The sequence below is a fragment of the Trachemys scripta genome, chromosome 7, assembly GCF_013100865.1.
Source record: "Trachemys scripta elegans isolate TJP31775 chromosome 7, CAS_Tse_1.0, whole genome shotgun sequence".
Taxonomy (NCBI): Eukaryota; Metazoa; Chordata; order Testudines; family Emydidae; genus Trachemys; species Trachemys scripta.
The window spans coordinates 97,289,668-97,316,936 of NC_048304.1; the positions used below are offsets into that span (position 1 = coordinate 97,289,668).

A 27,269-nucleotide genomic window follows, 5' to 3' on the forward strand; every position below is an offset into this window, starting at 1 on the left:
TTTGTTTCTCCAACCCTCCTTGGGTTCTCAGCAGACTCCACCTGGACAGATAAAAAAACTGGGACATTTAAGTATAGCAGCACCTTGCAGACAAGCATAGTATTATACAGAAATTGTGTATTAAACTGTGCCACGTAGGGAGTTGTACTATTTGCAATGGTTCACTGGCCATATTAAAAGATACTGATGTTACTCCAAGTCACACTGGCTATAGCCACACATACTATAGCCATATACATATGACATAGGGCACAGCATCAGAGTATTTTTTTTCCAGTGTATATCTCCTGATAATAGTACTATTTTCGTTTCTTGATAAAGCCAAGCAAAATATTTTGAAATGTAACAGCATGTTTAAATCAATTATTGAATAGGAAATTACACACACACACACACACACACACATATAACCACTTTTGATTGACAATGTTTTTTTAAGATAACTCTTTGTTCCTTATACTGCATTGTATACAATAATTTCTCTTGGTATCTTATAACATTTTGACTCCACAAGCGCTTAACAAATTAACTGTAATGCACCATCAAAATGCTATAATCTTTCTGTATATTTATGTTATGCTATCACAAACATATAGTGCTTGTACTGTATTGCAATTTTGATTGATTACTGAATCCCATATTGTTTACTGTTGGCTAACTGCATTTGAAGTTTCTGAAACGTTGCAGCCTGTCAATTACATATTATACTTAGTTCCCTGAGTCACATTTTGCCACACTAATTCTTTAATCACTTCACTGTTAGCCCCTCCTCCCCTGCACACATACCCCTACACATACATACAGTTGAAAAATTCTAATTGGACGATATATTGGGAAGTTTCTAACTGCTTTATTCACAACATACCAGCTAGGGAGTTGTACCATCTTCTGTCACATATTCATAATTTTAATAAGCAATAATTTTTATCCTATATTTTATTTTAAATATATTCATTTTTTAATTTCCTTAATAAGTAGTATCTGTACTAATTACCAACAATGAATGTCAAAATGGTCTTTTCTGTAACTGTAGTGAATATTATTCCCTATAGAGAGGAATGGTTGATTGTGTATGTCAAAAATCTTTGTCTTTATTATGGCAGTATCCGCCATATAAACATATGTAATGTATTCTTATGCATTTGTCCTTATAACTCTTTGCATAATCAAGTTTCTACCTATGCAACACTCTATTCATTCATCACAGAAAATATCTAGAGCCTCCAAATCTGACAGGGTTTTCTACAAAGCTCCTACTGAAGTTTGAATATATTATCTTCAAGGATTTTCAGAACTTGCAACATTTCTAATTACCACTTTACATTTGGCATGGAGCAGCACATTAAAGTTGTATTTTATCTAGCTTACTCTATCCTCTACAATTATATATATGACTAGATCAGAATCTAGAAAATGTAGAGATGTGCCAGGATCACAAGAATTCTGAATTTCTAGGAAATATCTAGATGTGGATTTGTGATAAAAGCACTGAAAGCATCCACTCAAATCATAGTATTCCAGAGCAGCACTTTGTGGTTATGAGTCTATCCAACCTGATAAAATCACAGCAGAAATTCCACTGAACCTATGTCATTTTGGTAGCATGAATTCAACTAACAACTGTTCTATACAATGATGATAGCTTTAATGGTTTCCATGTTACAAGCATCCTAAGCCTAACCTTTTATCTTTTTGTTAGTAAAATGACTGTGTACCACCCATATGTTGCCTCATTTTTTTTTCTCTGCTAAAAAGTTTGTACAGATGCACTGAATGAGTTCAGAATTTGGGAGATTTTAAAGCATACCCTCCTTCAAGTCATCTGCATTCCTAACTGCTAACTCAAAAGGTTCCAGAGATGTACATACTTGACAAAGCCGTTAAGTAGCTTGTTTACAAGTAATGAATTTACCTACATAACTTTCTCTTTGAAGTACATGTAAACCATCTGTATAGATCTGTAGTAAGTAGTTTATTTACTGTTCTTCTAATACAGAAGATTGTATATCCAAATTACTAATCCTTTCATAAAGACATGGTATTATACCACCTTTTATTATTGCATCATAAATACTGATTCTGAAACTATTACTGAAAGGCATAGTTTTGCTGAATACATTTATATCTGATCTTTTCAAGTTTCTTTTGCTACTATTTATTTATTTATTTATTGGTGGAGTGAGGTATTTTAGTTGGTTCTTCCACTCTTATATTTCTAGCATGCCCATCCCCGGTATCTAGACATGATGTGAACTCCATTTGTGCTTTCAAACAAAGTCGTGGCAGTAAAAAAATACTGTTTTACTTTGGTTATAATAACCATAATTGTAAAAATATAAATACATTATGGTGACATTGCAACATTGTGATGAATCCTCTCAGTTCTGAGGGGCCAGCCATTTATTCCATTTACTTGTTCTGTACCCCCATCTCTCTCTCTCTTTTTGCCCTAGGGACCTTTCATTTTCACTTTTTCAGCCTTTATCCTATGTCCCTGGCTATCAATACAATGGTCCTGAGTGTATTCCAACCTCTACTGCCTGTATCAGAACACACAGCAGCTTCCACATGCATGTTAAGTAGTTTGTAATATCAATAGATAACAGGGCCATTTCCTGAAGTCTCAGATGAGCCTAAGGATATCTTTGTTTCTGATATCCTGTCTCCCATCCCATCCATGATCAACACACTCATAAAGGTTTCAGAGTGGTAGCCATGTTGGTCTGTATCAAGTACTCCTCGTTCTTTACACTCATAAAGCTGGACTCTGTCCTCTATTTGGTACCATCAGGCCTCTCTCTTTCCCTTCTTTCTTCCTTTTTCACCCTGTTCAGCAGCCTCTTTTTGTCCCCCAAAGATTCTGGCTATAAATCCCTCCCAGCATGACTGGTTTGGGGACTTGGTCATCATGATATAACCTCTCCTCTAAGATGCATGTTCCTATGACAACAGTGCTTAACAAGAGAGGGATATATTTCCTCAGACAGCCATCATGAGAGAGTCAGCATTTTTGGTGGTGTCAATGTGGCACTAACCACATCATCTTTGTCCGTCTGAGCTGCTAAAAATTTGATAGGGCTGCCTTCAAGAATGTGGAACTGTTCAAAGATTATGTTCTATAAGTAAATTATTAACAACAAAAAAATAACAAAACAAAATACCTAAGTGGATTCAAATATAGTATCCTGGCAGATTTTCTTCTTCAATTTATATTGGTTGTTGTTAGCTACTGTAATTCATATTTCAATATATAATGGATTAGTAACAAAAAAAAAAAACTTTCTTGTAAAGTACTGTACCTTCTATGATACATTTTCATCTACTGTGCTTTAGCCAGTGCAAAAATTTAAAAGGCCATATTATATTTCAGCAAACTGGCAAGGACTTTCTTGGCAAGCATATTAAGCTTCAAACCAAGAGCTATAAGGGCTACCAAAATGTTGAGAATGTGTCTGAAAATAGCTATTATGCATTGTGTCCTCTGAGAGGCTTCTGGTATTCAAGCAATGTGCAAGCCTGGGAATATGAGAGAATTGCTAACATTTCCATTGTTCAATAATGAATTAACCCAATTTGAAAATGATCTAAAATATACATTACAATTATTGGAGAAAAGAGACAAGTTTCTAGTATTAACTTCTTCTTAAGATTTTCCACAGCTAACATGAGAAACATACTTATACTGTGGCATTAGTTATATTCCTTGCTTTACTACTGTATCAAACTTGGGTGGCAGAGACTAACTCTACAAATGCTAGAATTCACGCTAATGGTCCAAACTCTAAATAAAAGAGTGCACTTGGCTAGGACATATGGTCAGGCAAAAGTCATGTGGGAATAACATACCAGTATGCCTAGAAATTGAGGGGGGGAGAGTGGGGAAGTTTTTTCCCCCAACTAGACATCAAAACAAAAGTGTATATAATGTATATATGAAAATTGTGACTATTTGATTGTATTCCAGTGTATTCCTATGTACAGTGCTTAGCAAAAATAGGCTGTTACATGGAACCTCAGTACACATAATAAATAATAATTATTACTGTCAATGTATTTTTAATATGCCATCACCTAGAACCAGAAATCACAGATTTTTCACTGGGAGGAAAAATCATTGGGTTAATCCACTCTTACTACGACTATGAGAAAGCTTACTCAAAGTGACACATCTTTCCATTTAGACAGAAAGATGATGAGACTCCAACACATCTTGACTTCTTACGGAATAGAGTTCCACAGCTAAGCGTCCTACAGGGGGAGCGCCCTGAATATGACTTCTGAGCGTTTTGCTCTGGGCTTTGTTAGTTGTAGAATTCCCTATTACTTGCAATATCTATGAGTCATAGAATCATAGGACTGGAAGGTACCTCAAAAGGTCATCTAGTCCAGCCCCTGCACTCATGGCAGGACTAAGTGTTATCTAGACCATCCCTGGAAGGTGTTTGTCTAACCTGCTCTTAAAAATCTCCAATGATGGAGATTCCACAACCTCCCTAGGCAATTTATTCCAGTGCTTAGTCACCCTGATAGTTAGGACGCTTTTCCTAATGTCCAACCTAACCCTCCCTTGCTGCAATTTAGGCCCATTGGTTCTTGTCCTATCCTCAGAGGTTAAGAAGATCAATTTTTCTCCCTCCTCCTTGTAACAACCTTTTATGTACTTGAAAACTTATGTCCCTCTCTTTTCCAAACTAAACAAACCCAATTTTTTCAATCTTCCCTCATAGGTCATGTTTTCTAGATCTTTAATCATTTTTGTTGCTCTTCTCTGGACTTTCTCCAATTTGCCCACAACTTTCCTGAAATGTGGCGCCCAGAAGTAGACACAACACTCCAGTTGAGGCCTAATCAGTGCAGAATAAAGCAGAAGAATTACTTCTCGAGTCTTCTTTACAACACTCCTGCTAATACATCCCAGAATGATGTTCGCTTTTTTTGCAATAGTGTTACACTGTATACTCATATTTAGCTTGTGGCCCCACTATGACCCCCAGATCCCTTTCTGCAGTACTCCTTCCCAGGAAGTCATTTCCCATTTTGTATGTGTGCAAGTGATTGTTCCTTCCTAAGTGGAGTACTTTGCATTTGTCCTTCTTGAATTTCATCCTATTTACTTCAGACCATTTCTCCAGTTTGTCCAGATCATTTTGAATTATAATCCTATCCTCCAAAGCACTTGCAACCCCTCCCAGCTTGGTATTGTCTGCAAACCTTATAAGTATACTCTATGCCATTATCTAAATCATTAATGAAGATATTGAATAGAACTGATCCGTGCGGCACCCCACTCGTTCTGCCCTTCCAGCATGACTGTGAACCACTGATAACTACTCTCTGGGAATGTTTTTTGAACCATTTATGCACTGTCTCACATGACCTAAGGAAATGCACCCACCTTATAGTAGCTCCATCTGGATTGCATTTCCCTAGGTCTCACATAATTTAGTTTCTCCACAATGACTTTATTGTCTTTAAGTGCTCCTTTCGTATCTTGATTGTCCAGGGGCCCCACTGGTTGTTTAGCAAGCTTCCTGCTTCTGATGTACATAAAAAACATTTTGTTATTACTTTTTGAGTTTTTGGCTAGCTGTTCTTCAAACTCCTTTTTGGCTTTTCTTATTACATTTTTACACTTAATTAGCCAGTGTTTATGTTCCTTTCTATTTACCTTACTAGGATTTGACTTCCACTTTTTAAAAGATGCCTTTTTATCTCTCACTGCTTCCACTTTTTAAAAGATGCCTTTTTATTTCTCACAGAAAATTGCACATGCACATTTTTAATGACAATAATCCTAACCTTGATAAGATGTGTAGCAAAGGAAGGACATACACCTCTACCTTGATATAACACTGTCCTCGGGAGTCAAAAAATCTTACCTCGTTATAGGTGAAACCGTGTTATATTGAACTTGCTTTGATCCACCGGAGTGTGCAGCCCCGCCCCCCCCCCCGGAGCACTGCTTTACCGCGTTATATCCGAATTCGTGTTATATCGGGTCGCGTTATATCGAGGTAGCGGTGTATTGCCCATTCATAAAGAGTTATATACGTAAAGTTCACTGTAGGAATGCAGAGTCTAAAGCAGTGATCCCTAGATGCCCTATTACATTCAGTGGGTATCTTGGAAGATGTGCATTTTGTACACTGCATAATGAACAAGACAAAGCTCCATGGTCTCATTCATTGAACAATTGGGGCTTGCTTAGCAAGTAGGATTGTATTTGATGACACAAGTAGCAATGGGACTATTTATGTGAGCTAGGGTTTGCAAGGTTAGCCCCTTGCCAGGCACACAGTGAACAAGGGAGAGGGGAGGAAACCAGGAGATTTGTTTGTCTTGCAAATAATTCCCAGGTTTTTCCAAAAGGGGTGGGTCCTCTGGCCCTCTTCATTATTGTATTTATTTCTTTGTTCAAATTTTTAAAATTCAACTATTGGTGCCCATCCTAGGTGCTCTAGGTAGCTACCCAATAAACTAAAATCCACACCATTAACAGAAGGACTGCCATTAAACATACATACTGAGCCCACACCCTCTCCAGCAGTCTTAAAAAACGAAGTAAACAGATAGGCTTTGTAGTGTGCTCAGAAGGTTTACAAATCTGCAGAGGAAATAATAAATATGTCCGAGAGGAAAATAAAGCTAGCAAAAGACGGAATGAACTATATTTAATTACTAATGCAAAATTATTTACTTGCACTCTGTGATGGACCAGTGCCCAAAGAAAAAATAGATAAGCTAATTCTCAGCTTTGCTATTAGTGATATGCTGCCCCTGTTGATTGTTGAAGGGAGTGGCTTTCACTCTTTACTTAAAAAAATGATTCCCAAGGCCACTGTTATTTGTACAGAAACATTAAAACATAAGCTAGTGGAACAATACAACTTGGATCTTGAAAGAATTAAAAACAAATTGGCATCTGTGCCTTAAGTTGTCCATAAATTGTCTTCCTTTTTGGAAGGCAGCATGGGTGTTATCTGTCAGTGGACTGACCAACTAACCTAACAGAATCAGCAGTCTTAGGTTTTTGATGCTCTGCTGGAACACATTCATACGAGTTTGCTTCTCTATGGACTGAGATCCACTAACAGTTTGATCTGGGCTCAATAAAAATAACCTATGTACTCACAGACAATGCTAACAATTTTGTTAAAGCCTTCAAGCTGTTTTCAGATGTTGAAGAATGATGCTGGAAAGCAGGAAGAAGAGGATGCTGGTATGGAAGTGGACTCACCAGATTCTGATTTATGTAGCCCTGTGAGCATTGATGAAGTTTTGTCAAGCAATACTGCTGACTGTTAGTGTATATTTTACTTGCCATCAAATAGGATCTGTTTTTCATACACACTCAACATGGTAGCAACTACTGATGCTTATAGGGCTCTCACCAAAAACTCTCAATACAAGCATCTTTTCAGAAAAGTTCAAAGATTGTTCAGACTGTGAATGACACACTTGGAAAAACAATCCCCAAACCTACCTCTACGTGCTGGAACTCAGAATTTGATTGCTTTCCCCACATTTATGACATAAGTAATAGGATTTAAATTGTGATGCAGCATCTCCAGCTGCCAAAATTCTCCAACCCAGACTTGGAATTCTAGGTGAGTAGTTGGACACGATGTCCCCAGTTTCTACTGCACTTGACAAACTTCAGGGGGAGGAGAACATAAAGTCTTTCTATGGTGTGGTTCTGCCTACTGGGTTTGTGCTAAAATCCAGACTTTACATGTTTTCTCCAAAATACATGGAGAGGTAGGTAGTTTGAAGAAGGGACTTAGAAAATGGTTCAGGCATATTTTGACCTTTGATGTGATGGTGAATAACAAAAGTACTCAGTCATTTGTTATTATTCCTGTGTCACACCTATTTCTTAAGTTGCACTGGCTGCAGAATCAGGACAAGAGAATAACTGAAGAGGAACTTTAAAAAAAAAAAAAAAAAAAAAAAAAAAAAACACAGCTCTGGTTTGTTGTGATACCTTACTGAAGCCTGTAGATCAAGCTACTACATCCAAAGCTGCCACTAATTTCTATGGCTTCGATGATTAGGGGAGCATCTGCATCTGACTCTGATTTAAGAATTCTTGGGATGCAATTCCTCAATGATCCATTGCATGAACTGGATCAACTGAAACGATAACCAACAGTTGCTATGCTTTTTATCAAATTTAATATCAAAGAGCCAAGCTCTGCTCCTGGGGCAAAAGTATCCAGTTGTACTGGACAAATCCTTTGGCCAAGAAGGAACCATCTTTAGGATATGTTTGAGATTATGCTGTTATTGAAGAAAAATGCCCACTTCACGGAATGATATGCTGTACATAATATGTACATCTATACATATGTACATGCTGTACATGATATTCTTATATTATATACAGGAAAGGAAATGTATACATTTATTTACATTTAAAGATTTTTTTCATTGTTTTTCCATGCTTATTTGTATATATGAATAAAACTTCATTGTTGCTCTTTTTCTTTCTCTTCCATCATATACTTATATTATTTAGGTAGTAGTTCATATATAGACCAAACAATTGCAGGGAATATAGGAGTTGAAAGTACTTGAACTTATACTTGTACTTATAAATACATAAATACTATTTCCATGGAATATTTACATTTGTATTTATAAGTGCTTCTGTAATAGTGTTCTTAGTTGCTTATACTTAAGCTCTTTTTATTAGTTCTTAGGGGAACACTGCAAGCAGGGCCAGGGTAGAATAATGAAACAGAAAATTCACCAAGGCTGAATGGAACACAATCACCTTTGCTTGGCATGTTTTTACTGCAGAGGTTCTATTTTAATGTAACCTGACACAAATTTAGCAATAGACTCTAGCTACACAATCCTTCTATACATTTATAAATATGTCTGCCATGTCAGTATAATGATACAGGTTAACACCCATATTTCCAGATATACTAACCCAGTTTATAGTAGTATAATATTCTTCTCATCCACAATCATTCTAACAGAGCTGTTTAATGACCAATTTTCCCCGACTCCTCCTATGAGTCTCTCTAAAATGTACCGTGCAGTGTTCAAATTAAACTGATCAGTTCTAAGAGACCACACTTGAAGCCCATGTATGCACCATGTGCACAACCTGATCCTACCCATGCCTGACAGTGAGATGATGCCAAGTTTCAAAGCCCAGAACCAACCAATAGAAGAGGACAAAGTCTGCCAGCTGAGTACTCCTCACGTTCCAGGACAGTGGTGGGCACTTTACAAATGCCATACATAGACAGAATAGGTTTAGTTCCATTCACTCTGAAGCACATCACAAACTATGTTTATATAAACACATGTACAGCAATGACTTCATTTTTGCAGTGTTAATGGTCAGAATTTAATTGCACAAAATTCAGTGAAGCATTCATTTGATACATGTCTTGTAAACATTCTAAAGCATTCATCTGAAGGGCAGTTTGGAAAATGCCAGAATTTTAAGAGTTAATGAATTTCTTTCACTAAATAGTTATGGGCATGAGAGCTTGCATTTTATTTAATCATTGAACTATGCAGAAAAGAAATCACTATACTCAAAATAATGTTGCCAAGAAGTGAGTTTCAGTAAAAATGTATTAGTTTTATATAAGCATGTCCTTTAAATTCCTAAAGCATTTCAGTTTTGGTCACTGTACCTAAACATATTAAGAAAATAATCTATAGATGGCCAGCATTTCTTTCAGCAACCGAACACCGATAGCCTCAGTCAAGAAGCAGAGAAAACAAAAAACAAAACAAAACAAAAAAAAACACACACACACACACACACAAAAAAAATACAAAAAAAACCCAACAAGGAAGTACATCAAATACTAGTTGTCATTTACTTTAATTCTTTAAAATTATTAAATGCTATAGTGATAAAGCAGAAACCTTTTTGCAAGTCATATTTTAACAAAGAATAGAATGAAAAAGAAGTCATAAAATTCAAGTCACAATAAAAGCAATAAAATGGTATTGCAAAATCTCAAAGACTCATCTCCTGCAAAACTGACAAGAGAAAAACTTGATAAAAAACACAACAGGTCTACACTGATTTTTACATTGTTGGATTTAATAAACATGTCTTTCTGGGTCAAATGTATATTTATGAGTCAATTTTTTAAATGGCACAATTAGGCTAAAATATATACCTGTAATTGTGCACACAATTAGTATAAAACTGCATGCCCAAATGGTAAAATGTACATGCAGCTGGCAAGATAGACTCTTGATTATTTGTACACGTAAATGCAATAATTGTATGTGTAACCTCAAATGTCTTTTCACATACATAGGTAGAGTCTCCATTTTGAAAATTTGGCCCCTTGGTATTTATTCAATATTTTCCACTATTTCAACTGCTTTAAAAGGTGAATCAAGCTCTTTTAAAAATGCATTTGTTTTTTTTAAATTTCTTGGTAAATACACCTCTACCCCAATATAACGCAATCTGATATAACACGAATTCTGCTATAACGTGGTAAAACAGTGCTCCGGGGGGGTAGGGCTGCGCACTCTGGCAGATCAAAGTAAGTTCGATATAATGCAGTTTCACCTATAACGCGGTAAGATTTTTTGGCTCCCAAGGACAGCATTATATCGGGGTAGAGGTGTATTTGGTAAATGCCGTTCTACTGAGTTATTGTTTAATTTCCTGCAGTAGAATCCTCCAGTGAATCACAACAGATATCCTTGTCTCCTTCAGCAAGAATACATTAAGAGTGTTTATAAACAACCATATGCAAACTGGGAAGCCAGTCAATTCTACACATTCATTTTGAGGAAAGAAAAGTTTGCAGGAGAGCAGCAAACTGTGCAGTTTATGCGATACGCAGTCATAGACATGTTTGACAAATGATAGCCCTTATATGTAACAGTAAAAAGGGCTCAACTCAGCCTCTCTTACGTGAGCATAATTATTTATGGGTGCCAAAATCGAGGTAATTTGTTTGCTTTTACAAAAAATCAGTCCTGAAAAAAATTAATTATCTTTTACTTATGTGAAAATATTTCATACACACAAAGCAGCCAATGTCAGCTTTCAGGTCCAAAAAACTAACATTAGCTGGTTAAAATCTATTTCTTATTCATATACTAACAATTTAAGCATTATCAAGTGGCTGTTATGGAAATATTATGGATACATGATACAGAATACTTTAGATATTAACTTCATTGAAATAACCAAATTAAAATGACCACGAAATTATCTTTGCCTTTCCAAAAAACCAACAATTACTAATTCTGAGTTTGGGCATTCTCTGAATTAAAGGATTTTTCCCCACATAATATGCCCATTTTCTACATGAAATGAAACAGATCCTTCACTATTTTGAAACTAGTACTAGCCATTATGGAATCACATCAGACATTTTAGTGGTTGAATCTCTAGGACACATGATGCTCTGAGTGAGAAAACCAACTGTAGAATCATTTTAGTTAGCTATTAAACAATTATTTACATGTGCTCTTACAGCTAAAAGACATCTAGGACATATGATGTTCTGAGTGAGAAAACTAACTGTAGAATCATTTTAGTTAGCTATTAAACAATTATTTACATGTACTCTTACAGCTAAAAGTATCATTTCTATTACAAAGTTTAAAATACCTACTATTTATTTTCACTGGCTGAGGAACTCCATACAATTGCCACAACAAGGGCTCTAATTAGAGTAATCTTTTCTGTAACCTGATTGTCTGTTGTTTTCTTCCAGCTCTAACAGGATTTGAATTTGAAGAACATACAATACACTGGGTCTGTGTAACCTGAAACAATTTTCTTCCTTAATAACCTCACTGCAGTACTTGAAAATTGACAATTATTCATTTCACCATGAGCAAATATCTGAATGACTGAAATTCACATCTGTGAAGAATGGTATAGTAAATCACACTCAAGCTCTCTCAACAAAAACATTTCCCTTTGCTTATATCTAACACAAAGCCAACCTTCAGTGAGAGTCTTCTCCTTTTCACCAGACAAATTTTATGTAAGTGTTAACCAATTTCATCTTTGGAAAGAAAATATTTTAAAAAGCAGAGAACTGATGACAGTAATAAAGATTTCATTCAATGGGGTCTGGATTATAAAACACAAATCTTTGTACAGAACATATGCACAATGCATATTTCTATATAATGTTAACAGTTTGGCTCAGGTTCACACAGCACGGTCTATCAGGGCCATATAACAGATTTTATGTCCTCAATAAAAAATGCTGTTCTAGGCATTTTTGTACAGAATTGACTATTTTGGACTGAGTTCTCATGAAATTATGCCCCTTTGGTGAGAATTCTTTTGAAATTACAGCTGCTGTAAACGCAGAAGAATTCTTTCCAGATGGCCTCCTCTACTGAGCATCTTGACAATCTTGCAGGTAGTGATAGATCATCTCTGGTGTGGGGTAAGGTGGGTGGTGGGAGAACTGGCATAGGATCTCTATGGAATGAAGAGCATGAGCAAGATTTGTGGGGAAAGTGCATGAGGGGAAAGTGAAGGTCATTATGGGCCAGTTTCTGATAATTGAATAGTACCTTACTCCATAAGTGGGCCACAGTATTGGCTCAATAGGAAACCAACAGGACCCTTCGGGGAGGTAGGTGCTATCTGGCATAAATAAGGGAATCAGAATCTAGCTGTACATAACTTTTATATATTTCAGTGTTTTGGAATTAGCCATAACCACCTCTGTAAAGTGGCAGATTTTCCCACATATTTAACAGACATTTCTGTAGTACTCTGAGGGATTCAGGTTTTCAGTGGCCTTACCTAGAGTTTGCACAACTGAAGAGGACAGCAAATAATGCAACCGACTATTTAAAAGTTTCGAATTGTTAACAAATCTTAGGAACTCAGAAAAAAAAAAATCAACCTTTAATGTTATTAGTCCATACCTGAGCAATGGCTGTTTTGGATAAGAAGGTTGGTCACTATTTTGGCACGGTTGAGCTTTTTTTGTGACTTGCTTATAAATATTCCTTGCAGTTACTCCGATCCATAGCGTAGTGGAGAGGGTGGAATAATGCAGTACTATGCCAACCTAAAACAAGAGGGTGATAGTTACAGAAATCAGCAAAGGGCCAGTAAAACAAAAATACTTTGTAACATAAGCCTATGGTACAAATGCACAAGTAAACCAGAATAATTTTATTTTAAATGAACTGAATTTGTGATTGCCTTAGCAACATTTTTGCATCTCTCTGGTTACTTCTAATCAGTGCAAGAGAATTAAAATGATTTAAAAAGCAGGTGGCATCTCTTACTTAAACTAATGTTTAAATTATAATTGCTAATATCTGAGACACCCAGTAAGATGTTATGAAATCAGAACACATAAAATGTGTTTTCTGAGAGCATCATTAGTGGCTACTCACTGAATTTGCAAATTTAAGTCTATGGAAGATTGGCTTGATTCTTGAAGCTTTGTTGGCAAGAAACCTGCCACTGCTTTGCTAATTATGCTGCATATAATGCAAATTTCAAGTCTGGGTCAATGAAAAGGCAAACGTTTTGTCTGAATTTGTCCTATCAGCATTAATTTTAGTAAGTTTTGTAGGAGCAGTATATCTTATTTCCCTCTCAGCGAGGTACAGCCATGTATGACCTGATGAAGTGAGGTTGGGATAAGATCTTAGCATCTCAGGCATGCTAAGAAAAAATTATTTTTGGTGTCTTAAAAAAGTGGCCATTTTAGCCACACCATAGCCAAAAGTAGGTGAAGAAGATTTGCATCTTTTAAAACAGTACTTAGTACAGAAATAAAAGAAAAAGGAAGTGCAAACCTAACAGTGTGGCTGTTCTGATCTTTCCAATAAAGTGCTGTGTATATCATTAAAAGTAAAACAAAAATACCAACACTAAAATGCTAACATCTGTACTATGCTAGTAACTGTTATTCATTACTATGGAAACAGTAATTGGAATTTTATCCAATCTACAACGCTGTATTATATTAGCTAAGTCTCCATCTGATTATATAAAATGAGGTTACTTTGAAGCAATAACCTGACATTTTGCTGTGACAAGTAAAATATTGCTATAATTGGAAAGCCCATAAATTTTTAAGGAATACACAGGATTGCTGAATAAAGCTAACACAAATCTATTATAATGATTTATCTAAACTGGAGTTCCATTTTTGCTTAAGTTGAAACAAAAATAATTGATAGAAAAAGAAAAAAGACATGAATTTTGTTTAGGTTTAATAATACATCATAATATTTATATATATGCACAACAAATATTAATCAAGATAAAGGCTATTGGAATTCTTTTCTTTTTCCTGGGCTTGTCTGACACATTAGACAGGGGAGAGTATGGACTTCACAGTGGCTGTCGCTTGAGGTGAAAGAAGCAGAAATAAGAGAATGAGACATCTATGCACCATCAGCTGGCAGATGTTGCCAATTCAGTGGCTAGTGCTGTCTGGGTTTATTTCATGTGCAACTCGCAGAAGAGTTTTGCAGGGACACATTGAGTACTAGTATGATTCCAAGGGGGGAGGGAATGAGAAGGAAGAATCAGAAAAATACAAAGAACTAAATTAATAACATTGTTCTAGTTATTTCAGTGTAGGGCTGAGGCTGTGCCCTGTATGATTATTTAGAAAATATATGAAGGGTTTAACAAATGCATGGGCATGAGGGATGAGTCTGGTGTCAGTATATACAAATGTGTGAAGTTCAAACAACATATGGGATGATAAAATTCCATTCCCTATTGATGTACCAACAGATATGACCAACAATATAAATTAATGTGGATCCTAATAAAATAGTACAATAAAATATGAATAGCAACAATTTCACTGCACTATCAAAGAAGCAACAGAAAAGGGGGACAGAATAGAATTTGTGTGTCACACGCTACCCTCATGACTTTTCGTTATACCATGCCCATCTTTCAGAGATTAGTCTCTTCAGTAACATGGGATAAAACATGCTAACAAGGAAGAGAGACCACAAATACTATTAGCTGTTGTACAACCTCTTAAATAATAAGACTATTTAATAACCTATTGGTATTTCCTGCCTTTAATAGAGGAGAACATGTTTTCCGGCCCTGGATGACTGGTAAATTTGAAGGATGATGGTGGTTCCAGACTTCTTATTTAGCCAGACATATATGAAGGCATTCATAAAATATTCTCAGTGCAGATTGGGTGAATGCATTGGGCTTCTATATTCCAGTCAAAGGGCAACAATGTCCTTTTTCTTCATATAGTCTAAAGCCAGAAGGGACTATTGTCATAATCTAGCCTGACCGCCTGTTTGTGCTTTACTTCACTCCATAAACACTGGATTAGAGGACAGATTTTTTTGATGTTAAATATTTATTCAATAGAACAGACGTGTTTGTCACACCTCGTTTTGGGATATGTCAAGTGTTTGTAAGGGTACCCTCACTCAAATCCAGATACAGGATATGGGAATTCAAATGTACGTGGTGGGTACTGAAAGTCCTAATGGGTTACATGTTTAAGGTGCTGAGTGGGATTTGGGTTTATTTATGTATATTGTGTTATTGGATTTGGGCCTAGGACACATGGACAGATGCCATATAAAAATAGAAACAAACAAATAGATTAAAAAGTAAGTAGTTTAAACATGATAAAAATATGCTTGCAGTGGATGTGGTGCTCGGGTTCATCATTGTGTACAGATGATGTTCATGCTTGCATGATGGACCCTGTTTCCAGTATGGAGAAAAGTTTAAAGATTGGGGATATTAGAGTAGTGATGTTTTATTACAAGAGAGTTTTGTGCTGACAGGCCTGTGTGTGTTTTCACCGAAAGCTACAGGGAGACCAGCCAGGACTGTCTGCATATGTTATAACCAACATTGCTTATGTTGTCTAATAACTGCAGTTGCTAAAGCAAGACTCCTCATTTTTCCATAATAATTACATGGTCTCAGTCTTTTCAAGGCTCTTGTGTTCTTGGAACTGTATCAATGGAACCTATATTGTTTAACTGAAAAGCTTATTAGACTTTTTTAAAGCAAAAATTTTGAGAAGATGATGTATTTAAAAAGATGATCCTTTAAAAATTTGTTCAGAGTCTTAGAGGTTGCTTAAGAACCATGTGATGTTACAGTTGCTATAGTAATGACTAGTCTCTTATTGATTACCAGAACAAATACTTGGGTAAACCTATACGATACTGGTGTCTAATGCTCCCTTGGACAGCCTTAACTTTCATTTCTTTCTTGTTGTCAATTTTTCCTTTTTAAAATGGCAGACATGTTCTGGAGAAGATTGCCTTTAATTCACTTGCTTCTGTTTGGTTGTGGCTGAACATGCCCCCTGAAGCCCTGGAGAGCTGGGAAATTGCTTTCAGTGAAATAAAGAAGTTGATTAATCTATTTTTGGTACTTATATGATCACCATCACCATAGTAACTGAGTGCTTTACAATCTGTAATGTAATTATCCTCCAAACACTGTTGCAAGGTAGAGAAGAACTATTATCCTCATTTGAGCCACAAAACTTCCACTTGGCTGCTGCCTAACCCTGTAGGCACCTACATTCACTTGGTGCCCAAGTTTTTGAAGTACAAGTTCCTAAGTATCTGTGTTACTGCCTCTGGGCATGCACACTACTGCTTCACTCTGGGTGCCCAGATACCTATCTCCAGGGCTGGCCTTACCATAAGGTCAATGGAGGCAGCCACCTCAGGTGCCAGATTGGGGGGGGGGGGGTGCCAGTAGGACCCAGAGTGTAGAAAATGGTGTTTGCTGCTGGTGCATATGTATTCTCTCTGCTCTAGATGCACAGAGATGGTGGAGTGCTGTGCTGGAAGAAGGAGGGCACAAGAGACATAACAGGCAGGCAGGAGAAAAGGTGAGAGGAAACAACAGAAAGCAACAGGAGCTGCAGGGACAGAGAAGAGGAGGAGCCTTTTATGTACCTCTCTAGCACTCCCAGGAGCTTGGATTGATTAATACCAGCTTCTCAGGGAACTTCCTGTTTCCTGCTGCTTCCCTGAACCCACTTGAGAAGAACAGGCAGTCAACTGAAGTAGTAGGAGCCAGTTAAGCCCTTAAGATGTGGATATCTTCCCTCACTCAGGCTCTGCTACAAGACTGCTTATTTGTCCCATTCAACTGAGTGTTGAGAGTCACTATAGCTGGCACCGAACAGCAGTCACGAAAGAAGAAACGCTCCTCTGGGGCAGAATTCAGAAAAAGAAAGAAAGCAAAGGAAGCTTTTCTATCTAAGCAGGAAGGAGCTCTCCTGAGATACATAGACACAAGTGTTCACTGTGAGCCTCCGGCCCCAGTGAGGATGTGAGTGGTGAGGAGATGCCTGATCTTCCAGTTAGTCAGAGTGCAGGTGACCTGGCAGCTATTGCAGCATCCATATCTCCATCTCAAATGGATGTAACCATGCACATTCCTGAAGACAAGTGTAGATCAGAGAAGAGTGTGGTGGAGGCGCAAGAAACAGCTGCTGCTGAATTTAGTTCCTTAAGTCTAGATGATCCAGGACTGTGGACCCACTTGAACAGTAGCCCGAGGGACTTCTTTGTACTGCATGGGCCACAGCAAGTGAAAAACTTCATGTTCCCCAAAAACAATGAAAATAGAAGTTTCCATCCAACACATTACTGGCATGAAATCTCCAATGGTGACAAAGTGGAGAGGCCATGACTTATGTACTCAAAAACGCAGAATGCTGTATACTGTTTTTGTTGCAAACTTTTGCAGCCTGGAGACTAACAAATTTATTAGAGCATAAGCTTTCGTGGGCTACAACCCACTTCTTAGCTCACGAAAGCTTATGCTCTAATAAATTTGTTAGTCTCTAAGGTGCCACAAGTACTTCTGTTCTTTTTGAGGATACAGACTAACATGGCTGCTGCTCTGAAATCTTGCAGCCTAATGTTTCAGCCACATTGGGTTCTACAGGAACAAAGGACTGGAAAAATCTGGCTTCCCATGAGAAGGCAGCAAATCACCAGAGAGCATTCCATGGGTGAAAAGAACTTGAGATGAGACTAAGGTTAAAGGCCACCATAGACAATCAGCATCAAGAGAAGATTGCATCAGAGTATCTTTACTGGCAAAATGTTCCGAAAAGGCTCATTGCCATTGTGAGAATGCTTGCTACTCAAAACCTAGCACTACATGGCACTTCAGATCAGCTGTATGTGCCAAACAATGGAAACTTCCTTAAAACTGTGGCGCTGATGGCTGAGTTTGATGCTGTACTCCAGGAGCATCTAAGATGAGTCTGCACCGAAGAAATGTGTACACACACCACTACCTTGGAAAAACAATTCAAAATGAGATCATACAGTTACTGGCAACAAAAGTCAAACAGAAGATTGTGGCAGATCTGAAGTCAGCAAGATATTACTCTGTTATTCTGGACTGCACAATCAGCCATATGGAACAAATGACTTTAATGGTGCGTTTTTTAACAACAACAGAACCTAGTGAAAATGTCCCTGCAATGGTGACTGTCAGAGAGCATTTTCTAGAATTTATTGACATTGATGATACTACAGGAGCTGGTGTGAGAAATGGGCTTCTTAAAAAGCTGGAAGATACGGGAATTGCGATAGCTGACATGAGAAGTCAGGGCTACGATAATGGTGCCAACATGAGAGGAAAGAACAGAGGAATGCAGACACGGATCCGAGAGTTAAACCCTCGAGCTTTTTTGGTCCCTTGCAGTTCTCATTCATTGAACTTTGTGGTCAGTGATGCAGCTTCAGCTTCCAGTGAGGCTGCTGAACTTTTTAATGTAATTCAAAGCATCTATGTATTTTTCTCTGCATCAACTCATCGATGGCAAATTTTGAAGCAACATCTGGGAACATCCTCTCTGACACTGAAACCACTGAGTGCCACACGATGGGAAAGTCAAATGGAAGCTATAAAGCCTATCAAACACCAAATTGGGAAGATAGATGATGCCATAGTTGACATTATGGAGGATAATGCTATGACAGGAACTGTTTGTGGGAGGACAGTGGCAAAGGGAAATGGAATCACCAGAATCACACATAACTTCAAATTTCTGTGTGGCTTAGTGTTGTGGTGTGATATACTGTTTGAAATAAATGTTGTCAGCAAGAGACTCAAAGGTGTTGGCTTTGATATATCTGAAGCAATGGAACAACTGGACAAAGCGAAGTCATACCTACAGCCTTACTGGTCAGATGAGGGATTTCAAAATGAAGAGTGCACAGAATTTGGCAGAGGAACTTCACACTGAAGCTATTTTTCCACCCATTCAAGAATACAAGAGTGACCGAAGAAGACATTTGATTACGAGGCATGGGATAATCCCATAAAAGACCCCAAACAACAATTCAAAGTTGAATTTTTTAACCAGGCGCTGGATTGTGCAATACAGTCAGTTGAAGAACGTTTCATGCAGCTCAAGGAACACAGCAGTATATTTGGGATGTTGTATGATATTCCAAAACTCCTCACTATACTTGAGGAAGACTTACACCAACAATGCAGGACACTAGAGACAGTGTTGACACATGATGACATGCGTGATATTGATGCGAGTGGTTTAGGTGATGAACTGAAAGCCCTTTCAAGATACATTTCAACAGGATCAACTCCAAAGGCTGTTCTGGAATGTATGTGCACAAATAAGATGACCACCCTCTTTCCAAATGCTTTTGTTGCTCTGCGCATACTTCTAACACTTCCTGTAACAGTTGCCAGTGGAGAACGCAGCTTCTCCAAGCTGAAGTTAATAAAAACACATGTACGCTCCACAATGACACAGGAGAGGCTGGTCAGCCTTGCAACCATCTCAAAAGAGCATGAGCTGGCCCAGACTGTGGACCTTTAGGAAGCAGTTCAAATCTTTGCAACCAAGAAGGCACAGAAAGCACCACTTTGATTATTCAAACAGATAAAAATGTCAGTGTTTACTATGCAGAGAAGAAAAGTTACATTTGCTGTTCAGGCATTTGAAAGTTAAGTGTTCCTTAAAATTTTTGAACAAGGCATTTTAAGTTGTTAGTTCCCCTTTATTGGGGTAGATAGCAGAGCAGTACCATGAGAGGAGTAGAACAGGAAGAAGGCAGAATTGAGACCTTTCAAAGTTTTGGCCCAAGCGAAGGGACATGGGGGCATCATTTGAGCTCCCCGCCTCATGTTCCAAAATGTTGTGGGCCGACCCTGCCTATCTCCTCCTTAAGTTCTAGTGTGCTCAATAACCAGGGGAACTCCTCTGCTTAAAGATGCAATCTTTTCTACTGAAATTGTTCCCCTTCAATTAAATAATTGAATAATTAAATATTAATTGGTCCAGAGAAAGAGTGAGAATGACTCTACAGCCTAGGTCACACGCCTGAGAAACAGATCACTGGCAGAGATAGGCGCTTCCCTGCTGCCTGGACTTAGGCCCATATCTCTGAGAGGGTGTAGGGTTTAGGACACACCTATCTCATCCGATGAGCCACATCTCTCATTGCTATTTTAGGGGGGTCCCCACCTAGCATGCTGGCTTTGTGGATTGTATTTTAAGGTGCCCATCTCTCCCCACTCATTGCATAGGGAACCTAGGTGCCTAACTCAGACTTTGTGGGTTGCAGTATTGTTCCTATGATTTTCTAGGTGCCTAAAAGTTATGCATAATGTTGCAATGCTTAAGTCCATTTGTGGATTAGGGTCAGAGAGACATGCTCAAACCACACAGCAAGACTGGGGTAGATTAGAGTGCTGAATTCAGATCTCCCAAGTCCCAGGCCGGCACTCTAATCAGTGGACCATCCTTCCTCTCTTTATAAATGACAAATAATGAGCATCTAATAGGTAGCAAAATGAGGAAAACCATTTGAATGGGATTTTCATGTCTGAAAGGAATTTTTAGACGTTTGGATTTTAGATTAAATACTGTATCATAGAGAGAAGTAATTTTTTTTCTTTAGTTCAACTACTTGACATTCAAGGAGAAAAAAAGGTGCATTAGTGACCTAGTGCAGAAAACAGCCCTTGTTCTTATCATTAACGCTTTCTCTCTAAACTGGGATCAGTGTGAGACACTTAATTCTGGGGTAGAGCAATGGTTAAACTCAAATATTGTGCAAAGACACCTGAAGGGAACTCAGTTTATTATTTCACGTAGGTGAAAGAGTTGTAATGAGGTTACGTCTTGGGCAAAAGAAAGTGCTGGGGGTGTGGAGCTGAGAATGGTGAAAAAAATAGAAGAAGATTCACTCCACAATACTCAGAGCAGTGACTCCAGGTTTACTCCATCAGAAAAGGCTGCATTTGGAATTTTCTACCAAGCACTGCACTATAAAACAACAGTGCAGGGCTGCATTTGTTTCAGGGCTGCATTTATGTTTGCATTTGTAAAGCAGGGAGAGACACTGAAGGTACTGTAACTCTATCCCCTATGGAATATATATTAACTTGTTTTAATGCTTCTTTGAGATAAATAATTTGAAATAGCATATTTACAAAACATATGATTAACAAGCAATATTATGGTACCATCCTCTTCAGATACATCCTATCTGAAAGAAGATCAGATAGTTCTGTACTAGTGTTCTTTTCATTCTGCCCAGGTCCAGTTGTGCTTGCCAGAATTTAAAAGGGATCAGCCAATCCTCATTCCTGCTTACACAGTCCTGAGGGACACCTGAACCAAATATGGGTATTTAAACAGGTTCTGCTCTGGCCTGACTGATCTTGATGATGGCTGTACTCATTGTGTGCACCCACTCCACAGGGCCTTGTGTGGAGCTGCTTGAGGGGCTATTGGGTATCATCATATAAATGAGCTCCCAGACACCCTGAGAAGCCATCTGCAGGTCCCCCTTCCTTCCAGCACTGGCACCTTACAGGTTACTTCAACGCTGTTGCAGCAATAATACCCACAGAGCTGTCACAAGAGGAGACAGGTACCAGGACTGGGGGCTCTGTATGACTTTTTTACACGTGTATGTTGGCAGGCAAGGAGGTTAGGAAGGGTGGTGGTGGTGAAACAATGGCTGTGAATGGACAGTATGTTCAGCCTGTGGTATCAGCTGAAATATCCCCTTCATGGGTTGTTCAGTCCATTCGATATCCCCTGCTGTCAATCAGCTCCTCTCAGGGAATCAGAGAAGCAGTATGCATGTTCAGTGAGTCTGTGTCATCCCTGGACCGTAGGTGGAGTACGGTGTTGACATTGTCTTTAGACAGGGCATGGTCTTATGTGGGTGAGTAACCCTAATGCAGGTACCTTGGGGGGCATGTGTGTGGGGTCTCAGGATCTGTTTAGATTTCTCTAGCTGCACAGGGTTGACTATGCTTTACAATGGCTCAGGATTTGGCCTAATACCATGAGAGGAAATAACTGCCATATGCATTGCATTTTATGAAAAAATTCCTATAGTTTATCATAGAATCATAGGACTGGAAGGGACCTCGAGAGGTCATCTAGTCCAGTCCCCTGCACTCATGTTATGTATTACTCATAATAGAATTATTAATAACATTTAACAAAATCTATTTTTCATTATCATTTTTACTGTGCAATCTGCAAGGTAAATAACCAGGCAAAAATTGTAACAACAGATGGTCATTTGTGACCATGTAATTACATGGCTATGGCTGTCCTATAAACTTTCAAACTACAAATAAAAAAAATTGTAAATGATGTTTAGATTTGCTAGAACTTAGAGATTAATAACCATGCAATTGGCTAGATATTAAGAGATATTTATCTCGGAATAATGAAATAATCAACCATGTCCTATAAAATAATGTCATGTAAGGCATATTTTACAACATAGTGTTTATTGCATCAGAGAAGCTTATAATATTTATAGGTGCTGTCTGTTGAAAGTCACACAAATGTAAATGTTCAACTTTCAGAACAGGTTACAGAAAATTAGAAACAGAATTCCTACAGTTGGTTATGGGAGCTGTATTATATAAATTCCTGTACTCATTAAAAAAAATCTAAATGTATAAAATGTTAAGGATATACTTCAAACACTGTTAGAATTTTAAGTTGTAAAGAACAGGAGAATTCTAGCATGGAACTGTTGTCTTGTGGTTAGAACATGAGAGCATGAGTCAGGATTCCTGGGTTCTTCTTGTGGCCTTGCAACGTGACTTTCACCTAACTTCTCTGTGCCTTGGTTTATTCACCTGTGCAATGGATATAGTAGTAACAAACTCACTTGAGTGTTTTAAGGTTATTTCTGTTCATAAAGGGCTTTGACAGCTTCCAGTTAAAGTATTATGTAAGTAGAAAGTATTACTTCAGCAAGAACAGTCTTGCAAATCCTCATTGGTATATTACACAGATCCTAAATATTTTATCACCATTTTTAATTGGATTATATTTAAGAACTTCATAATACAAATACACTAAGCACTAACTGTATTAACTCTGGGCCAAATACTGCCTTTATTTACACCCATGCAATGACATTGAATCCGTTATAAAAGTGGGGAGAATTGTGTGTCTTGTTTGCTTTTCTCAGACAGGAATAATTCAAAGTAAGATGTGTAACTTGCTGTCTATTCCTTCCCGGGGTCACTATTCTAACTGAGAGATTGCATCTCAATTAAAATTATACTTTATAAATAAATTCTATCAGGAAATACAGAGGGGCAGTTTACATGCTGCTATTTTTAGTAAGCTTGCTGAGCAATCATGAGTGCTTAGAAGAACAATTGCAACATTTTTTGATTCTCCTTGTTAGAACCAGAAATATTATAATACATGAATGAAAAAATATTTTTTTAATTAAAAGAGTGGGCAAAGAATAATTTATAAATTAGCTAAAAAAGGCAAGCAGGCAAGTAAGATTTATTACTGGTGATTTTTTTTTAACCTCTTGACTGCTAAAACCCCATGAAGCTCTGCTCACTTTTGAATTAAATGTGAGAACAGAACTTTTAATATATTAGTACTGTGGCTAGACTGTGCAGACTCAGTTCCATCATGAGTAATGGAAAGAGATCATTCATACATTCATTTTCAATGGACTGGGTTTCAAGACTATAGCCTATTTAAGTAAAGGAGAATACACATCTCATATTAGAGGTCTCAATACTAATACCATTAGATAAAAGCTGAGTGTTGCATTCACAGATATTTTTGCTTAATGAAATTCTTTAGCAAAGGTCAGCAAAAATATCATTCATGAGAACAGGGGCATCTGTTGTAAAAAATTCCAGAAAAAAATATTAGAAATACAAGGCTGGATTTTAACTGGTCCTTGTGAGGTTTTGCTGAGAGGGGAGGACTGAAGCAGCCTTCTTCCCTTCCTCTCCTGCCAAAGGACCAATCACAATCTCATTCCCTGTATTCAGGAGAGCACAGAGACTGCTCCCTCTGTGAGTGTCTGGGGATGAACCTCCCCATATAAGAGGTTTCACAGGAGGAGGTGGGGATAGTGCAGCCTGCACAACACCCACGTCTGCATACCAGGAAGCTCATTGAGGTTCCCTAACACACAAGCCCTTTCCCGGGGACAGGGTGGTATAAGCATTGCCTCCAAACCCTGCGCTGAACTTAAAAGTCATCATTATATTAGAAACATTAAGTTGCTAAAATATATTCAGTGGTTGCACAGTGGGCATAAGAGGCCTACATTACAAAGCTGAAACAGGTAGGTTAGTATGATATCCTCATGGTAAGCAACCACAATAGTAATAATTCTAACTTTGCCCCTCTAATCTGAAGATCTCAAAGGGCATTACAAACATGAAAAATCATATCCCCCAACACTTCTGTAAAGAAGAGAAATAGTATTAACTCCATTTTGTTTTTGGATAAGGAAATTGAGGCATGGAGAAGTTAATATATTTGCCCAAGTTCACACAGCAACTCAGTGGCACAGATGGAAATATAATTCAAAGTTCCTGACTCCCACTGCTGCACATTAGCCTTGACAATCCTCATGGTGATTATTAATTCTGGTACATATGTCTGAGAAAATATAGAATCTTTGATAAGAAAGAACATCATCAGTATTAAGTCAACATGCATAATTTCAGGGGCTTTTTTTCTTTTTAAAAATAAGAATAAGGTAACAAAGGTACTTACTGCTTGACATATAATTGGGTATTTTATGCGATTGATTCCACCAGCAAAGACAGCAAAAGTAAGAGCAGTATGGAAACAGAAGTTGAGAAGCATGTGCCATCCTTTTCTACTGATTCGGATTGTGCTGTTTAAAATTAACATATTTTTTCAATTCACATCTTGATTGTAAAAATCTTAAAATGCATTCTTATATTTTTGGAAAAAATATTTTTGACATATAGATTTCAAACTCTCAGATTCTTGACTACTAGACTACCTGCAGAATGGAGGATCTGTTTTAAAACTCATTGAAGTCAATAGGAGTTTTTAAAATTTTTTTTTACTGACTTCAATGGGCTTTTAAAACAGGCCCAGAATGAAGAGTGATTTGTGTATTTAAAAGGCTTTCTGACAGATGTCAAATATGCAGTAGTCTAACTATGACAATTCTGAAGGACTACATATAAGTTGAAGATCAAAATTCATTACATTAAATACATTCTTAATTAATGTTTATCAGCTTGTACAGTAAAATACATTCCTGGTCTTTTAAGTAGCTAATGACTTTTAACTACTGTGTACACACACACACACACACTTAAAAATCTCATTCATATAAATGAAATCACAAAATTTCTAAAACCAAACAGATTTAAAAGCAAGAAAACACCTTTCTGATAAGATATTTATCAAATCCTTTGTACAATGTTGTTCTCTGATTCCAATACAATTAGTGTATCTTTCCAAGGGGCTGTTGTGAAACTGGAAGCTAGCATCCAGTAGTTTGATATCAAAAGTGGCCTTATATCACAGAGCTTTATATTGCAGTGTCAAATTATAAAGAATACAAGAAATTTTAGGAACAATATAAGACCATCTCTAGACACACATCTGCTTCTTTTTAGGGGAGGCTACAGCTTGGGAACAAGCCCACCATAATATTTTATGGGTTTATAGTTTTCTAATCCTTAAATTTTGTTTCTGTGTGAAACCAATATTTGAATGGATAATTTTTCCAAATGGAGTCAAGAAGGACACATCACCATAAGTTACTGGTTAGAAAAGCTTGTTTTGGTATGTGTTTTCACATGAGAAAGGTTAATTATGAATGTTTTTGAGGGGAAAGTTCAATTTCCCTTTTCTCTCACAGAGCTTAGTATAAACAAAACAGATTATTTGACTTTGTATACATTTTTACTTATGAAGCACCATTTTCCATTCTTTTTTGACTACATTATACTGTAAATTTTAGTATCCAGCAGTAACTAAAGCATTTAAGCATTTTATCTTTGTGCAAAGAAAAGATAGATAGATAAGGACTGCTTCAGTTTAATACTGACCACTCTAACATGAATATGTGTTTGCTGCTGTATTGAATTCTTACCTGTGATGCACAATGTAAGTGATAATGGACGCAAACAGGCACAATAACATGACTGCAGTACATGCATATACCACAGGGTGCAGGAACTCCCCTGGGTACTGGGGAAAGGAGAGCACTGTCTTCAAATCCTGCCAAAGAAGGAAAATGAAATTAGCATTTTAAGAGGTGAGAATCTAAGACTTCACTGCAATACTACCATCATTCCCAATTTTAACCCCCTCTAGATTTTCACATGCTGCATTTTGGAACAGGAAAGTAAAATGATGAATTTATCTGCATAAAGTTCGTGAATTTACATTCCTCTAACTGCTCTCCGCGATTCTGCATATACTTCTCATGGGGAAATTAACTTTCTTCCACAGGCAAGTCTGTCCTGATTTAAAAAAAAAATAATCCAGAAAAAAAATGTGCAAAATTCCACAGCAAGCAGACATCAGTAATGTCTGTGCTATCTGACAGTATGAACTTTATGCATCTCTTTTACTATGATAGTGAGTACAAAATATCTATTTACCATGAAGGTCCCTAGATGTCACATATTCTACTTCCAACATACTCATTTCTTCTTAAGGAAACAGAAATGTGACAAGAGACCCAAGATAGCTAACTGAGAGGATCTATTGTTAAGATACTACAGGAGTCTGATCCTCAGCTGCTGTAAATCAGCATAAATCCATGTGGGCCAATAGATTGGAGTAGAATGTCTTTCATAAAAGAGCCACAAATGCCACCTTTGATGCACACGTGCTTAGCTTCTGTTAATGTCGGCTGAACAGCAGCTGTACAATTACATCTAAGGGCAAAACCTAGGTGCAAGAGTTCTTTTTAGGGATGCTGGAGGCGTTGCCACAGTTATTCATGGAAACAGC

At 37.5% G+C, this 27,269-nt stretch overlaps 1 protein-coding gene across 2 annotated transcripts in view; it reads right to left on the reverse strand.

The window, feature by feature from the left end:
- The window catches only part of ADGRA1 (adhesion G protein-coupled receptor A1), a 458,486-nt gene that overhangs the window by 40,390 nt on the left and 390,827 nt on the right, over positions 1 to 27,269 (reverse strand). For both annotated transcript variants that reach the window (XM_034776097.1, XM_034776098.1), the window contains 3 exons: positions 26,401 to 26,528; positions 25,038 to 25,161; positions 12,904 to 13,049 (listed from right to left, as the gene is read on the reverse strand). In XM_034776097.1, coding sequence (XP_034631988.1) covers positions 12,904 to 13,049; positions 25,038 to 25,161; positions 26,401 to 26,528 — 398 coding nt within the window. The remainder of the gene's footprint in view (positions 1 to 12,903; positions 13,050 to 25,037; positions 25,162 to 26,400; positions 26,529 to 27,269) is intronic.